Here is an 18,425-nt window from a genome sequence, read left to right on the forward strand (position 1 = left end):
GAGAAACCCAGGAAAGCCTTGGGGCAAAAAAAGAGGAATAAAGGCTGTGGAAGCAGGGGTAGCTACCAAGGCAGAGTATACCTACTTGGCCCACACCTGCAGGGAGGCAGTCAGAAAGGCCAAAGCAGAAACGGAACTTAGGCTGGCAACAAAAATTAAAGACAACAAAAAGTCCTTCAGGTATATAGGGAACAAAAAGAAGGCACAGGGTAGCATAGGCCCCCTACAAGACAAACAAGGGCAATTAGGGATGGATAGGGGGGACAAAGCTCAGCTCTTCAATGAGTTTATTGCCTCTGTATTCCTGAACTTGGATCAGGACAAATCTCCCAATTGGATCATAGACAGGCATAAAGAGGGAAACAACCCACCAACTGTTAGCACCAACTTAGTGAAGAGACACTTGGAGGGGCTGGATGTGTTTAAGTCAGCAGGCCCGGATGATCTTCATCCAAGGGTGCTGAAGGAATTGGCCAGTGGCATAGCAGAGCCATTGGAACAGCTGTTCGAGCACTCTTAGTGCTCAGGTCAGGTCCCAAAAAACTGGAAAGGGGCCAATGTGGTTCCTATTTTCAAGAAGGGGCAGAAGGAGGATCCAGGTAACTATAAACAATTTAGTCTCACCTCTATCCTTGAGAAAACCTTTGAAAAAATTATTAAGGATCACATCTGTGGGAGTCCAGAGGGGAAAGCAATGCTAAAGGGCAACCAGCATGGATTCATAGCAAGTAGATTCTGCCTGACTAACCTTGGTTCTCTTTATGACCAGGTCACAAAATGCTTAGATGCAGGAATAGAGGTGGATATCATCTACTTGGATTTTAAGAAGGTTTTCGATATGGTATCTCATTATATTTGTATAGATAAACTGAGTGACTGTGACATAGATGATTACATGGTCAGGTGGGTGGTAAATTGGCTTAGGGGTCACACCCAGAAAGTGGCGGTGGATGGGTCAGTAGCTACCTGGAAAGATGTTGGCAGTGGAGTCCCACAAGGCTCAGTCCTTGGACTGGTGCTATTCAATGCCTTCATCCAATGACTTGGATGAGGGCATGGAAAGCGCTTTGTCCAAATTCGAAGATGATACCAAATTATGGGGTAAGGTTAACATACCAGAGGGTAGGGAATGAATCCATGTGGATCTGGACAGGTTGGAAAAGTGGGCGGAACAGAATAGGATGCAGTTCAATAAGGACAAATGCAAGGTGCTGCACCTGGGGAGAAGGAATCACCAGCATATTTTTACACGCTGGGGGAGGACCTTCTCAGCAGGACAGCAGCGGAAAGGGATCTTGGAGTCACTGTTGACTCCAAAATGAACATGAGTCGTCAATGTGACAAAGTGATCAGTAAAGCTAACCATGCTTTATCATGCATTAGCAGGTGCATGACAAACAGGTCCAGGGAGGTGATACTTCCCCTTTATGTGGCGTTGGTCAGGCTGCAGTTGGAGTACTGTGTCCAGTTTTGGGTGCTGCACTTCAAAAGGGTTGTGGACAACCTCAAGAGGGATGTGGGCAACCTCAAGAGGGTTCAGAGAAGGGCCACTCGTATAGTTAGGGGCCTACAGGCAAAGCCCTACAAGGAGAGATTGATGGCTCTGGATCTCTTCAGCCTCCACAAAAGAAGGCTGGGAGGTGATCTTGTGGCTGTCTACAAATTCATCGGGGGGGGGAGCAAGGAATAGGAGATGCTCTGTTTACTAGGGCACCCCTTGGGGTAACTAGGAACAACAGCCACAAACTGACAAAGAGCAGATTTAGGTTAGACATCAGGAAGAACTTATTTACAGTAAGGGTTGCCAAAATCTGGAATGGGCTTCCAAGGGAGGTGTTGCTCTCCCCTACCTTGGGAGTCTTCAAGAGGAGGCTAGATATACACCTGGCTGGGGTCATCTGACCCCAGCGCTCTTTCCTGCCCAGGGAAGGGGGTCAGACTTGATGATCTGCTAAGGTCTGTTCCAACCCAAACATCTATGAACCTGTGAAAACTCTGAACGTCTTGAAATTCATTAATTGTTTGGGTTCTTGGATATTTTCTGTTAGGAAGATAAACTGATGATAGAATCAGAGACATCCTTGATACAATCTAGTTTAATTACAAAGAATATACACTACGTTTTGTTTGCTTGAACACTGTCAGAATCAAACAAGAGGCAGTTTCTTTGCTCATAACTCCAACCTTCTTTGTACACAACATTCTGCACAAAATGATCCCCCACTTCTACTTTCTCTCCAGTCCCCACTGCTTTCTCTTGCTGTCTGCTCAGCTTTCTGTTTGCCCCTCTGCCTGTACTTTGGCTGCATGCAGTGCTTCTGCCGAGTGATCCACACAACTCCATCAAACAATGCCCAGGACAACCCTCTCTGTTCATGTGTCCCAGCTTTATGCTTGCTTTAAATGTATCTATGTTCTGAAGGGTGGTCATTTCTATTACTTTAGTTGTCTTATTCCAGAAGGAGAGTATTTGCTTCTTAAAATGTATCTGGATTAAGAGGTAACTATCATATACCAGCTTCAACCTCCACCAAAACAACGTTACTGCACAACTTTACAAAACTGTTTAAAATTACTGCTCTTGTGCACAAAGCTATAACAATTGCATCTATAAATAAAATGAACACATTTTCAAAAACAAAGTTTTAAAATTCTAGAGTAAGCTGTGCTAGTACCACTGGAGTTAAAATTTTATTGCCAATATCATAATATACTAAATTCACTGCGGCTGCTAGATTATACTGAAACTCTTTACAACCCATATGCACAAGTTACTAACATTAGATACCTGAAGAGCATTTCAAGCAATTGACTTTTTATTTTAAAAGTCATGGAGTTTATTCTTAAGCATCACAGCTGCCAGATCAAAATCATGATGTAATAATGATGATCAGTACTCTCAAGTTCTGTTCAACAATTTTTCACTTAAAATAAGATTATTTTTTTATTTATACTCTGGTTTCAAAATGTGATTTCTTTAAAGTCTCAATACCCAGTCTGTATGGGCACCTGTACACATGACACAGCTCTGCTCCAACACGTGCTAATTAGCACACATCGGAGCAGACTCATTTAATCAAGTCTGCTGTGAGTCTGCTCGAGCGTGCTAATTAGCACACTCCAGCAGCCTCCGTGTCACATATATTCAGTATCCCCACATTTCAAAATGGTGGTGGGGGTGCTTCAACTACAGTTTGTCAAACAAGCTTTAGTTAAAGCGCCCCCATCGCCATTTTGAAGTGTGGGACACTGAACGCATGTAACACTGCGGGTGCTTTAGAGCGGCTCTGAGAGCCGCTCTAATTAAAGCACCCGCCCCCCTCCAGTCTGGAGCACATGTATAGACACCCAGGATATTACCATAGAGCAGTACTAAAGAAATTCAATTCCATAAATAAATGCTTGAACTAATGTCTTTTCTACTTTAAAAGATGTAAAGCTAAAAAATTCAAATGAAACCATTAACTTGGTTTTTGCACCAGGGTTCTACTTCTAGTATTCAAAGCAACTGATAGACTGAATCCTTCAGCCCTTTCATGGTAAAAGCCACTGTGTTCTTCACAGTCTAAAGGTAATAAGTTTGTTTCTTCGGCAGTCCAATGTACAGCACATGGTAATAGACCAGTCCTAATGTCACCAAAGTTGCATAATGCCTGAGCATTCTACATTTATCTCATGGGCAGATCATTTTATTCAGGATAAGAGGATTTGCATGTATTGTTAATTTGGAATAGCTACTTAAACTTGCACTCCATTTTATTCCATATTAACATATGTGGACAGCCATCCCTCTTAAATAAGACGACCTACCCTGTTCATTTCTGATCATATGCAATCAGTACTCAAACTTTAATGGGCCTTTCTTGAAGGTTGTTTCAAATTCCTAAGGAGATAAATCCAAACACTAACTTAATGACTTTTGAGGGCTTTCCTCTGCAACCTTAACATTATTTTAATGTATTGTTTTGTGTAGATAAGTACACAGATTAATACACAAATTAGCCATACTCTTGCTTTCTTGATGGAAGAAATAATCTCTCAAGACAAACATGCAGTTCCAGTCAACACTATTGAACTGGTGGAACAAAAGAGAAATCCAGCAGTATGTTAGGAATAATTTTGCTAGTCATTATAACTGAATATGTTATCCTATGAAATTAAAATTACACAAGTATATGGCATACTCCTATCTATAAGTATAAAGGGAGTAACCAAAAAGATACAGAGATATATACGTTAGTTAATATCAAATATACACAAGTTCTGCACCTTCTTACTAAAACTAGCAATCAAATAAGTACTGAATCAATACCTGTAAAGTTAGCTTTTTATATCCTGTTCTTATATCCCATACAGCTATATTTTTGTCATATGCTCCAGACACCACAAGAGATGCTGAAAGACAAGATTAGAATACCATATTAATTTGCTTTCTCATACAGACAAAAAATTTGACTCCTTCCAACAGTGAGTCAGACTATATTAATAAAATTTAAATAATATACTGGTATTAGTCATGCTTTAACAAGATAGTGGAAGTCCTTTCTGGGGTTTTTAATGAGTACAGAAACCAGCATGAGATTAAATTTATCAAATATATAACTAAGCTTTGAGAAAAAACAGATTTAAAAAAGGTGTTGACTTTGAAATTTGAGGAGGCATTGTAAAATAGCAAAAGTCATTTTTAGGATTGCTACACTCCTGCTACCAAAAAAAATCACATGCTTATTACTACAGGTTTTCTTGTAATGATAAGTTTAGTGCTTTCAACAGTTTATGTATATTCACGTACTAGGAGGTTTTCCAAACTTTTCCTGAGGCAAATCTATGTCTTTGACTGAAAAATAATAGAGTATATTTCTAATTTATGGAGTAGATAGTCAGATAAATGTATTATAGTAATCTAGTTCATTTTGAACTGTTGAACCATAATGATTTGAAGGTAGAAGCAATAATTTTAAACACCAGTGGTCAATCAGAGGCCTATCTGCAATTCAGCTACTGCCCATCTAGTTGGTGCTATCATGTTGTATGTTCTTAGTCCGATTTCTTTCCACAGATTCTGTACCTAACTCATTTAACTTAGAAGATTTGGTTCTGAGGTGAAACAGCCAAATAAAGCTTAAGTACTTGCAGTAGTCAAGCAAAGCAAAGCGGTGGTAAGAGGATACTTAACATAACAATAACTTAAAGGTATTTCCTTCAACTCTGAAATAAAATATCACGGACTAAATGAACATTTCATTCTTCAGCTTCAAAGTTTATTTCATTCAGGATACAGTTACTACCTTGCAGACAAGATTATCTAAATTTGCAGCTCATAAGCCACACATCCCACAAGGTGTTAATATGCAGCCCCCAGGCTCCTACCCAGCCACTGCTTCCCACCATCACTCCCTGTGCAGCAGCAGTTGAGGTCCGTGGGCTCCCCATCTGTCCTCCCTTCAGGTTCCATGTCCTGTCCTCACACCAGGGGGCAGGGTGGGATCAGTGTTGCCAAATCCACTTATAAGTGGAATTGGGCTTGTTTTTTTTTAAATGTCATTGCAATTTTTTGAGAGTTGTGGGTTGATAAGATCCCCCTCTCTTTGAAATGGGTTGGACTTGTTTGGGGCTTGTTTTTAAAGGCAGTGCAGTGTTGTTTTTTTCTTGCAAGATTTGACAACACTGGGTGAGATAGGGCAGCAAGGTGCAGCCGAGGGCCATGGGGGAGCCCACAGCACTGTGAGCCCACAGCACTGTGCAGTAAGTAGCTGGGGAGCAGAGGTGGGGTGGTCAGGGTACCTGTATGGTGTGGTGCAGTGGGGGGAGTTTGAGAGCCATGCTGGTGCTGTGCAACATGCCACCCACATGGCATGTGACCACCTAGAAATTGGACAGCCCTCATCTAAGTTTTCTGAATATTAACCACTTAACACCTCATAGGTTTAGTGTGCTGCTACAACATCTTACAAAGTCCATGAAGGTTTTCCAAAATATCAAAGTTCTTTTGGGCCTGGAAGGTACTGTCAAAAGATGTGCCATGGTCTATCCCATTCATTATGCTTAACAATACTTAGTAGTTACTCTACATAGTGCTTTAAGTGCAGTAACTTGTACTGGGATAATATCAGTAAGCACTCCATTTCTAAGGTAGTGCAGTATTTTGTTTCTACCAAATTCTTTTCATCATGATCTTTTTACAGTAAATCTTGATGATTATACCAATTAAGCAGTGTTTCAGATGTCTGATTAAAGCAGAACATAAGATCATCAATTTCAATTTACATAGATTACGTGGGTAGCCATTTAATCAGAATTAAAAACATTTAATTTTGAAAGTGACAACTGAATTAGTCATATTGTTGGCATGCAACCACTGTGACTCATCTGAAATTTCCTACTAGTACATATTTCAAGATGTTCTATTATGGTCTTTAACATAACTCACCATCTTTGCTAAAAATACAGGAACTAACAGAACCTTGATGACCTTCTTTCAAGACAATAGGTCCATGATGACGAAAGTCCCCTGTTTTTATATCCCAGATTTTTAAGGTTCTGTCCCAAGATGCTGTGCATAAGTAACGGCCATCTAAGGTAAAGCAGCAGTCTGAGATGACATTGCTATGTCCCCTGAAATATATAAGAAAACCACTGCAATAGGGTACTGTGATTTTTTAAAACTATTTTGATATTTTAAGGGCCTAATCCTGCAACTACTATCTAGTCTAAAAATCTAGAGGAACATTAAAGAATATTAACTTTAAGCATTTAATTAGTGCTGTAAAAGTCACCGGGACTAATTACATGCCAAAGTCAAACACATCCTCATGCACTGGACCATGGGTGACTCGTGCCTCCTGAGTTGGGGGGGGCACTTGCCCCCCAGTGGCCAGTCAGTGACCGGGGGGGTGTCGTCCCGTCCCCCCCCCGTGGCCAATCACACCAACTGGGCCGGGGGTCCCCCTGCAGCCAATCGCACCAAACGGAGGTGGAGGGGTCATGCCAACCCTGAAGTGCCAGCAGTGTGCCTGGAAGTGCCAGCAGTCCTCCTTGTGCTCCCACTCCCGTGCTGGGACTGTTGGGGGGGGCACAAGCACTCCTGCCTGTCACCTAAGTGGGGAATGCTGGCTGTCACGGGGTGCACCAGCACTCTCAGGGGGTGCACATGCACCCCCTACGCATCGCCACTGCACTGGACTGTCAAGTCCTCAACATCTTGCAGGGTTGAATCCTAACTGATTTTTGGTGAGAATTTGTTACCTGCTTCTTTTCACAGCAGTATAGTAATAAATTCTCTAAATACTATAACATACTCCAGTTTTATTAGAAACAAAGGGATTGTATTGATGTCCAGGGAGCTGGCTCCAACGTGCTTGAGCAGACTCAGTTAATCAAGTCTGCTGGAGCATGGAAATAAACATGCTCCAGCAGACTCTGGCATCATGTGTATCAGTGTCTCCGTGCCAAAAAATGGCAGTGGGGCACTTTGAATTAAAGCTTTAGTTCAAAGTGCCCCGCCACCATTTTTCAGCACAGGGGATGCTGATACACATGACACTTTTGTATACTTCCTCAAAAGCATCCTTTGATCATTCAGATAATCAGCATCTATCATCACATTTCATGAAACTACACAGAAATTTGAACCTAACGAAACTAAACACAGTCAAGGGAAAAGGTTAACATTAAATTCCAATTCTGGAACCAGTGAGACCCAAGAAAGAAATCTGGAAGTTCTAGAACCTGATAAAGCCTTAGCGACTCCCACAGTGTGCAATGGGGAAAGGGTTACAGGCATCTCTACAGGAAATTCATTGCAATTTATTAAGAGGCTTATTAAAATGCTCCAGATTTGAGTTTCCTATACTAAGTAAATTCCTAATCCTTCAAAGGGCTTTGTTATTGGTAATTTTTATCCAGAAGATTTATGATTAATGTTTTTATTATACAAAATGAAAATGGATGAATTCATTTAAAGCCATTGTTAATATTTTTAATAGCAGATTTTATATCTTCATTTTTGTATACTCATTTCTTACAAGAATTATAATATTCTATATTTAGATAATGATTTTCATATAATATTGATTTCAATTAGAGTTGTGGGAGAATCAAAACCTTTCAGGTTTGGGTTCTGTATATGTATTCCAATGAAATGAAGAAACATCCTCCAGAACAAGGTGAACTGGATACTAAGACAAAGAGCCAATGGTAGAAAAGCCCTGTAATAACTTTATGGTAAGGATGAGCAGGATGGATTTCAGGTGTTATGGTTTCATCTGAAACAGTCCTTACAACACATGCAATTTAACAACTTATTTAACACAGAATGATGAAGGGCTAGTTTGAACCTGTTAAAAACTGATCTTTTGGTTGAAGGAGGTATATACATTTAAAACCTGACATTCAGACTTTGAAGTTTCATTTCTTACACACACTGCTATCCCACTGAAACTCTTCACCACTCCCTGTGATATTTAACTTCTTCTCATTTGTTAATTGTTAGCCTATAATATTTCTAATCGTTAGGAAACACACCAATAGCTCACTTACACTACAAAATATTACTGTACAATGATGGCAATTTTGGCACTCTGGGCAAAGGTGCTTTTGATGCTGGATAACAGGGGGGCGGATATGCTGAGCACCAAGGACTAAAGGTGTCCATCCCTGCAGAATGCTGCTGGCACCCCCTCTAAATCAGGATGTGAGGAGCTTTCTTACTTTCCCCACCCTACTTATGCTACCAAATGCTATCATTTGCCTCCTCCATTATCCATCTTTTTATTTCAGTACCTAGAAACTCTGACTATTCTCTTTAGAAATGCTTATAGTTCTACAGAGCTTATAGTTCATCTCTTATTCATGGCATGAAGTATACATAGAACATCATGCTCAACCTTTGTATATTGTTTGCATATTTTTCACTTTATGTATTGCCCTGTTTGGGTTAAATAATTGGCCTGTTTGATTTTCATTTTCTCTATTACAAACTGTATCACAAATCTCCCTGGTACTTTTAAAAGGTACACATGGCCCTTGGTTTAGTTATACTACTGTTTCTTACTCATCAATTGTGATTGTGGTGGATTGTGCCACAATATCCCAAAGCTTTATGGTCTTATCATATGAGACTGAAGCCACTCTCTGGTTATCAGGATCAAAGCAGCATCTTGTGACCGTGCTTCTGTGATGATCTACAACAAATAACACCAACAAGAGAATCTCAGAATTCTGCTTCTCTGAAAGCACTGTTTTGCAGGATTCTCAGATGTGGGCTTCAGAGTCCTACTTTGAGATGGGCCAAATTCCCAAAGGGCTAAACCCATAAAAGGACTTACTTATTGCAGTGAATAGTGTTTTGGCCTCTACTTTTCATACATAGCGGGTGTGTCTACATGCACTACAAATGTGCATTAGGCTTACTACACAGTAAAACACTGCACAGCAAGACAGCCCTGGGAAGGCATATACATGTGCAGCCTCTTGGGAGCAAATTTGTTCCTTATGGGAATAGGCTGATCCTGGTCTCTTTCTGCCCTGCCATGCTCTACCCCTGTGCAGGCTCTGGCCATAGCTGCCTTATGCCAGGGTACTCTTAAAAAGGGAGCCTTGCATGTTGCCCCCTGACCACATGCTTCTCTGGTCCAAAGTAGTCTGCAGCCTGCTGGCACAACCCTCTACAACAATGTCTGCGAAGCCTGTGCCCAGCGTGCAATGGCTGCACCACAACCAGGCCCCCGCATCAACGACCAGTGCCATGGGCTTCTGTTTGCCATTGCAGTGACTGCCACCTGCCTCAAGTCAGCCTCAACCCTGTCTGCCCCCCACATGTTGTGTGGCCACATGCCCAGGCTCAGGCCTTGTCGGTGGCCTGCCCCCCCGGCTGTCACCTACCAGCCCCTTAGCTGCCCCATGGACTGTGGCAGGGATGCTGATGACACCCAAATGGACACCACTGCAGGTGCCATCCGTGAGCTCCTGGAGCTCCACCTCTGCCACTTATGGGCCTGCCCTGCCAGCCAGGACTGGTGGCTCTATGTCATCCAATGCACATAGGACGATGAGCAGTGGGTGGACTCCTTTTGGATGACCTGGGCCACATTCTAGGAGCTACTCGACCAGCTCTGCCTGTACCTGGAGTGGCAGCCCACCACCATATGGCCTCCCCTCCCCATGGAAACCCAGGTGGCCATCACCCTCCTCAAGCTTGGCATGCCCACTAATCTGTGGTATGTTGGCCACCTGCAACTGCCAGAGAGGCCATCCTGGAGGTCTGTGGCACCCTCTAGGTTTGTGGCACCCTCCAGGACATGCTGGGCCACACCATACTCAGGCAATGACCCCCTGGAGGTGGCAGCATTCTGAGCCCTGGGTTTTCATAGTGCATGGGGGCCCTGGATGAGACACATCGCTGTCATCTGCCTTCCCCAGAGGTACTGCCCATTCTACAGCCAACAGGGTTTCCACTCAGTTGTGCTTCAGATTGTAGTAGACCACTGAGCTGCCTTCCCAAACATCAACCGTGGCTGGTCTGGCAGCACCCATGATGCCTGGGTCTTGGGGAACTCTGCCCTGCCAGCCCTGGTGGAGAGCAGGTGTTTTGCACCATGTGTTCTAGACCTGCAGCTGGGCAATGTGATTGTCCCACCCCGCCCCATCAGGGACCCAGCCTACCCACTGCTGCCATGGCTCATGTGGGCCTACACTGGCCAGCTTGACCCATGCCAAGCACATTTCAACAAGTGCCTAGGCTGGAGCCATGCACTGGTGGAGTACGCCTTCAGCCACCTAAAGGGACACTGGCGCAACCTCACTGCCGACCTTGAGGTCACTGAAGTCAACATCCCCCAAGACACAACCTGTGTGCTGCATAACATATGCAAGGCCCAGAGGGAGTTCTTCCGCAAGATCTGGGCAGAGGAGGCACAGCAGGTGGAGGACGCCTGACAGCAGGAGTGCCAGCTATGGCAGCAGTGACAGCGACAGCCCCACCTCCCCCCAAGGCCCTACACAAGCCATACACCCAGCAGCAAGAGCCTAGGCATCGTGTGCAAGAGGCGCTGCTGGACCACCTCCTCTTGCACCCCCCGTTAGGGCACCTGGCTGACCAGCCATGGACCCCAGGCCCGCACTGCACCCTCAGCTCACACTAACTGCAGACACTTTCCAGCAACAGTCTTTATTCCCCCCCCCCACAAACAAAGACTCCCTCCCTCCTCAACAACAAAACTCCACCACCAACCCCACTGCCCACCACCCATAAAGCACCCTCTTCCCCATGCACACTATGTACATTGTGCTGTGTGCCCTCCCAGGGGTGGGGACACCTACAGGACAGATGCCAGGGACAGGTGCCCAGCACCCCAGTCTCTGGCCACGCCACAGCAGGTGCAGACACTGTGGTGAGGCTGGGGTTGAGGACAACCAATGTTTTGGCTGCACTGCTGTCTTCCTGTCCTCCATCATGGGGCCAAGGCCAGCAGGACCCATGTGTGGCACTGACCCTCCTGTGGGAAGTTCCCACTCAGGGGCCGCATGGTGTCTGGACAAGTGGTCGGGGAAAGGCCCAGGCAGAGGGGTATAGCCCAGGAAGGGGGGGACAGTTGCTGGGGGACCCTGGCCACTGCTGGTGGCACTGCACCTTGGCACAAGGCCACTAGTGGGTGGGGGTTGCTGCTGGGCTGTGGGTGGCTGCTACAGACAGATGGGACCAGGCCTGGGGGCTGGACAGTGGGTAGCACGAAGGTGGCCACTAGGACCAGGATGGTGTCCAGCACCCAGCAGTCCTCCTCTGTGCCTTCCACTGCTTAGGCCACCACAATGGCCTGTCACTCCTGTGCCTCCAGCATCTTCCCAAGGCCAGTATGCCTCTTCTCAAGGGCCAGGAGCCTATCCCAGAACACACAGTCCTCCCTGTCCCTCTGCCACATCCTCATGATGTCCTGGATGTACCAGGCCCACAAATCTGCCAGCTGTTCCTCTACCATGGTGACCAGCCAGTCGTGGCACAGGGCACTGAACTTCAGCAGCACCTCATCTGTTTAAATTCGCTGATGACACCAAAATCTGGGGGGAGGTGAGCACGCTAGCAGGGAGGGAGAGATTGCAGAGGGATCTGGATAGGTTACAGGGGTGGGCTAACAGGAACAGGATGCGTTTTAACACGGACAAGTGCAGGGTGCTGCATTTGGGCAGTAGGAACCAGCAGCACACTTACACAATGGGGAACTCCCTACTCGAGAGCACGGAGGCAGAAAGAGATCTTGGAGTCATTATTGACTCCAAGATGAACATGGGCCGACAATGCGAGGTCATGGTTGGCAGGGCTAACCGGACCTTGTCGTGCATCCACAGGTGCATCTCGAGTAGAGCCAAGGAGGTGATCCTCCCCCTCTACGCGACGCTGGTCAGGCCACAGCTGGAGTATTGTGTCCAGTTCTGTGCGCCCCATTTCAAGAGGGATGTGGACAACATGGAGAGGGTCCAGAGGAGGGCCACCCGCATGATCCGGGGACAACAGGGCAGACCCTACAGTGAGAGACTGCGGGACCTGAACCTATTCAGCCTCCACAAGAGAAGGCTGAGGGGGGACCTGGTGACCGTCTATAAACTCACTAGGGGGGACCAGAAGGGTTTGGGGGAGACGCTGTTTCCCCTAGCGCCCGCTGGCATAACAAGGAGTAATGGGCACAAGTTGATGGAGAGGAGGTATAGATTGGACATCCGCAAAAACTACTTCACGGTTAGGGCGGCTAGGAGCTGGAACCAACTTCCAAGGGAAGTGGTGCTGGCCCCTACCCTGGGGGTGTTTAAGAAGAGGCTGGATGCCTACCTGGCTGGACTCGTTTGAGTCCCGTTTCTCTTTCTGGGGTTTTTTGTTGTTCTCCCGCCCTGGCGGGGGTCGGGCTAGAAGATCTACTAGGTCCCTTCCGACCCTTAATCTATGAATCTATGAATCTCAGGCAAGCCCATGCTTCCTAATGTGCCCCATGCAACATACACCACCCCCTGGACAGGTGTGTCTGTCTACACTATGAGTGCCTGTGGCCAAGGAGGAGATCACTACTGCCATCAAGTTTCTCTGCATGTGACAGAACCCTGGCTGCCTACCTGGGAGGGTGCTGGTTGCTCCGTAAAGTCCTGCACTGCCTCCCGCTTCCCTGCATGTTGTGGGGGAGGCCTCCGGGGGACAGGGGGAGCTTGGCCAAGCAGAGTGAGGAGGGGGAGGGCAGGGAAGGTAGTGGAGGGCCCTTCCCCCACACAGGGCCCCTTGCTCCAGGTGTGCAGCCCAGGGACAGGTGGCTGCAATGCCATGTTCCACCCCTTTCCACCCACCCCCTCCCGGCCCTCCTCCCTGTCGGGACTTACCAGATGGGCATGGCAGGCAGTCCCAGGGTCCAAGTCTGTCCCTGCAAGTGGCAATGAGGTGCCCCGGGGGGCAGAGGCACAGTGCCTGGCTGTCTGGGCAGTGGCCCCCTTTGGGGAGGAGCTGGAGTTGGTCACAGCTGGTGCCATCCCCAGCCTGTCCACCTCACTGGGGATGCACACCCAGTGAGGTGGATAGGGTAGTCATTGCCCCAGTCTCCCAGAGCTGCTAGACAAAGCTTGGGGTGGGAAACATGCCGGGACCTATGCCTTGTGCATTGAGGGTACCTTCCCTACAGACTGGTCATCACTGCTGGGCCCTGGCAGGGGCTCCAGCAGGCTGCCTGTGCTGGAATACAAAGTGCAGCTACATCCAGGGTCCCTGTAAACCAGCATAAAGAACATGGTCCAGTGGGCAGCCCCAGATTGGCAACTGGTCCATGACAAGACCCACTGGGCTCCACAGGTCCTGGATCTTTATGCAGTATTGCTGCACAGACCACTGGTGACCACACTCCTGCATATGGCCTCCCAGGGTCTCAAATATATATATATGAGTGTTTGAGAGGCGGCCCTACGCAAACTGGCTCTGCACCATGGCATCACACCAGTTTGAGTAAGTCAGTAGTCTCTCTGTCCAGTTGGTGCCCCAGGATGATGTCTGCGGCACTGGTGAGGCCTTTGATGGACCCTGGGGACTAAGCCAGAGATTCTGGGTACCGTTGGGCCTCAGCACATGACTGCAGCAGAGGGGCACAGTGTGTAGGAGACAGCCAGGTGGTGGGGCAGGCCCTGGGGGCCAGAGCCAGGTTCCTGCTGCAGCTGGCACAGTGCCACTCCTCCGGGACCCAATGCCCAAGGGCAAGCAGCAAGAGCCACAGGACCCAGGGTCAGGCCAGGGGTTGAAAGACCAGACCGGGACAGGCATAGAGCCATCCCTGCCATGGGACTGGCCCAACTTCGGCCCAAGTAGGAGACTGGCTCCCTAGTGGTATGGCTGACCAGGAGCAAATTTGTTCCTGGTTAGTGTCTACACATGAGCTACTGCACACAGTACCTACCATGCAGTTAGTTTACTATCTGTATTTACAGGTAGTAAACTAACCACACAGTAGTCTAATTTACTGCACAGTAACTGCCTGAATGTGTAGATGGTGAGGATTTACTGCACAGTAAATTAGTCTACTGGGCAGTAAAGCATCTTGTGTAGACATACCCAATGTCCCTTTATAGTGGAATCCACAGACCAAATATAGATGCCTAGGCTCACTATAAAATGCAAGGACAAAGTAAGGTAAATTGAACAGGACACACAAAGCCAGCGTGTTGAGCAAAAAGCCATTTAACATTGCCAGTATGCTGGCAATACTAACGACAAGATATGTCTAAACTTCCATCCCTCTCTCAGACTTAGGCACCTTACTCTGAGCTGTGAGGAGAATCCTTCTTCTGCTTGGGATTCACAGCCCTGATCCCTCTCCAGAAACACAGCAGGGAGCTGTTTTTCTTAGAAATATTATTGTCATCCTGCACTATACTGAATCACTAATGCAAGCAGCACCAATCTGATCCTGAAAAATCTAATTAAAATTCAAGAGCCTCAGAAGAGTCTATTACAGAAAACACTTGTAAAGTAAAGGAAAGAGATATGAGAAAATAGAAAACAAGTAACAGAAAGCAAAACATAAAGTTAAGACTCTGACCTGGACCCATTTGAATCCACATTGCCAAAGAGTAAATGGATGAATATATCTTGTAAGAAAATCCAGATGTTCTGTAAACATTGCCACAAAGAGGACATTGTTGTGCTATATCTTCTGTGAAATACTCTTACACAAAATTACCTCCCAACCACAAGTAAGGTTATTTGAATTTGATCTTGGGATAATATTAATCTAGCTTTTCTCATTTTTGCAAGCAATTAAAAATTCAACAATTGAACACAAATATAGCTAATTTTTAAGACTTACCTTGGAGATACATCACCGTTGTTGCATTTACTGCATCAGTAATACATATAGCATTTTCTTTGTCCAAGCCAGATACCACATATTTACCATCATAAGAAATATTGCATGAAGTTACAAGGCCTTCATGCTCTATTGTCCACTGAAAAAGAAAACAAGACATTTTGAAAGTTATTCTTAGGGACTAGTAATGAAATTATTTCCTATTATTTCTACTACAACCACTAAACAGGTTCAGGCAGAACAATTTTTATCACTGTTGTTTTATTTTAAATTACTTTTGATAAGTGTTTTCCTCCCTTATTTTAACCAACTTCCAATTTTGCTTTAACAAGAAATTTATAAACAGATAATGCCTTCCTAATTTAGGTACTAAAATTCTCACAAGTATTAAATGAAATAAACCTCAAACTAGCTTTGAGGTAGGAAATCATCATTAGACCCAATTCACAGATGGCATAATTGAGATACGTCAATTGTGGCTTGCCCAAAAATCACAGTTAATCACCTTCAAAGCTAAGATTAAAATTCTAACATACCAATTTCAGCTACACCACATTGACCCACAAAGTAACAATTCCATTTTTACCAATTCTGTACATTCTAATCTTCAGAAGCTTGATATTTCTGCTGTACATACTTTAATATCAATACTTACAAGCATTTTTCCAGTTTCCATATCCCAAGCTTTTACTGTTTTATCATATGATGATGTTATCACCCTAAAAAACAAATTTAATTAAAATGATAAACAACATATCAATTCAAAAAGAAAACTTAAAATGCTATAAGGTAATAAACAAGGAAAGTCATCATTGGTGGAAAAAATGCCAACAGTTTTAATTCTCTATTAAATCAATTGCCCTCCTCACTCTCCAGTAATTTAAAATAGACTGATTTTTTTAATATACTACTTTACCTAAGAACTATACAGTTTTTGCTGAAGTTTGTTAAACTGAAAATAAAAGTTGGGATTTTTCCTATGAGAAATTAACACAGAAAAATCATATCCTAATTTCTGTAGACAGGCAGCCAACGCAATTTTATTTCTCGTTATAACTTAGGCAGACAAGGTTCTTTGGGTAAATCCAATATCTTTTATTAGACCAACTCAAAAAGTTGGAAAAATTCTTCTCTGAAAGCTTTCGAGTATAGATACCCTTTGTGAGGCTGAGGAAGCATCTGCAGTTGGTCTGTGCTGTTCCTGGATGGAATAGTAAAGCAACCAGAGGCCAATCCGTATACAAAAAAACAGTCAATGCAAAGAAGAATTTTTCCAATTATTTGAGTTGGTCTAATAAAAGATATCAGACTTACCCAAAGAACCTTTTCTGCCCATGTCCTTAGCCCAACACAGCTACACACTACACCTAATTATAACTTATTTATTTATCACTAACTTTAAAATAGTTTTAAGGCAATCAAGATATGCTTGCTGTTATGATTCGTAAGTGTCCTTGTATTACTTGGTGAAGGTCTTATGGGTTGGGGTTTTTTGTGGGGGGGTTGCATTTTCAGTAGTTACTGTTGCTGGGTAAACCTTGTATTACACGTTGCTGTGCACAAACACAAAGCCACATTACATAAAAAGCCATTCAATAAAGTTTACTAGAAACTTACAGGTTTCAATTAAATGGGAGCTTGCATAATTTTTTCTCGCTCACAGCTTTCTTAAATATTCCTAGTTGTTTAAATAGGCATTTACACTAAATATTATGGAACATGATCATTATTCCTTATTAACATGAAAACTTCATTTTTCAGCTTTTGAACAACTTCCTGTGTCACTGAATACCACTGTTCTGCATGAAAATAGATTTTAAATCCATTACAAGAATAAAAAAAACACGAAGTCAAACTTCATATATTAATCTTCTGATTACCTAAAAATGAAATTTTATTTTTAAGGTCTTTTATTTCCATTGTACTTGTACTTACTTGTTATCAAATAATTTATTTTCTATTCTTAAATACAGACTCCAAAGCACAAAAGGGCACATCCAGACTGTATACTGATTGTACTTTGACTTAGAAATGGGTTTAAAGGATATTATATTATGAAACTGCCATTTTCAAGATCTTAGGCAAAAAGTTATTTTGCAGCTCTGCTGTTGGGGTTGCCAAGAGGGCTTGGTCAACTTTTCGACCTGACTGAAATTCAACTAAGGTATGAGCTCATGATAGCAAAGTGCCAGAAATTATACTCTTGCTTGATCTATGTAATGTCAGTGTTAATGTATGCTGCAGTTGCTTTTGGTTATCAAATGTCCATGACTGGATAAAATACAGCTCCTCTTTAAATAGCAGAATGACAATACTTTGATTATAAAACTACAGAATGTTAATAAGCAAGAGACAGGAGAGAATTTAAATGAAGATGACATTTCAGTGTCAAATTGTACCAATGAAGCAAAGCTAATTCATAATTATTAAAAATGTATTAAATGGTAAACATTTGCATAGACCTTTAAGAACAAAGAATAAAAGACATATTCCTTGCCCTGTGGACCTTGCAATCAAAGTTAGAGAAGCTGTGTGCCACAAAAAACCCATCACTGTAGACAGCAGTGCTCAACCGGATGATCTCCACCCTAGAGTTCTAAAGGAATTGGCCGAGGTCATTGCAAGACCGCTGGCACAGCTTTACGAGCATTTGTGGTGCTCTGGAGTGGTGCCGGAGGACTGGAAGAGGGCCAACGTGGTTCCCATCTTCAAAAAAGGGAGGAAGGAGGACCGGGGAAACTATAGGCCAGTTAGTCTTACCTCGATCCTAGGCAAGCTGTTCGAGAAAATTATTCTGGCACACATCCAGGAGGGGCCAGCAGGGGACTGCATACTTAGGGGTAACCAACACGGGTTCATCAGTAGCAGGTCCCGTCAGACCAACCTGGTGGCCTTTTATGATCAGATCACCAGATCATTAGATGCAGGGGTAGCAGTGGACATAGTCTTCCTGGACTTCTGGAAGGCTTTTGACACTGTCTCTTACCCCGTTCTTATTAAGAAACTGGGGGGCTGTGGTGTAGACACCCATACAGTCAAATGGGTTGCGAACTGGCTGGAGGGCCGCACCCAGAGGGTGGTAGTGGATGGGTCCTTCTCAAC

At 44.4% G+C, this 18,425-nt stretch overlaps 1 protein-coding gene across 1 annotated transcript in view; it reads right to left on the reverse strand.

Annotated features, from left to right (window-relative positions):
• The window catches only part of WDR88 (WD repeat domain 88), a 40,132-nt gene that overhangs the window by 16,582 nt on the left and 5,125 nt on the right, over positions 1 to 18,425 (reverse strand). The window contains exons 4-8 of the mRNA XM_019505592.1: positions 15,979 to 16,042; positions 15,324 to 15,462; positions 9,053 to 9,182; positions 6,431 to 6,615; positions 4,313 to 4,395 (exon numbers count right to left, since the gene is read on the reverse strand). Coding sequence (XP_019361137.1) covers positions 4,313 to 4,395; positions 6,431 to 6,615; positions 9,053 to 9,182; positions 15,324 to 15,462; positions 15,979 to 16,042 — 601 coding nt within the window. The remainder of the gene's footprint in view (positions 1 to 4,312; positions 4,396 to 6,430; positions 6,616 to 9,052; positions 9,183 to 15,323; positions 15,463 to 15,978; positions 16,043 to 18,425) is intronic.

This window comes from Gavialis gangeticus, unplaced genomic scaffold (assembly GCF_001723915.1).
Source record: "Gavialis gangeticus isolate Ggan-Ray unplaced genomic scaffold, GavGan_comp1, whole genome shotgun sequence".
Taxonomy (NCBI): Eukaryota; Metazoa; Chordata; order Crocodylia; family Gavialidae; genus Gavialis; species Gavialis gangeticus.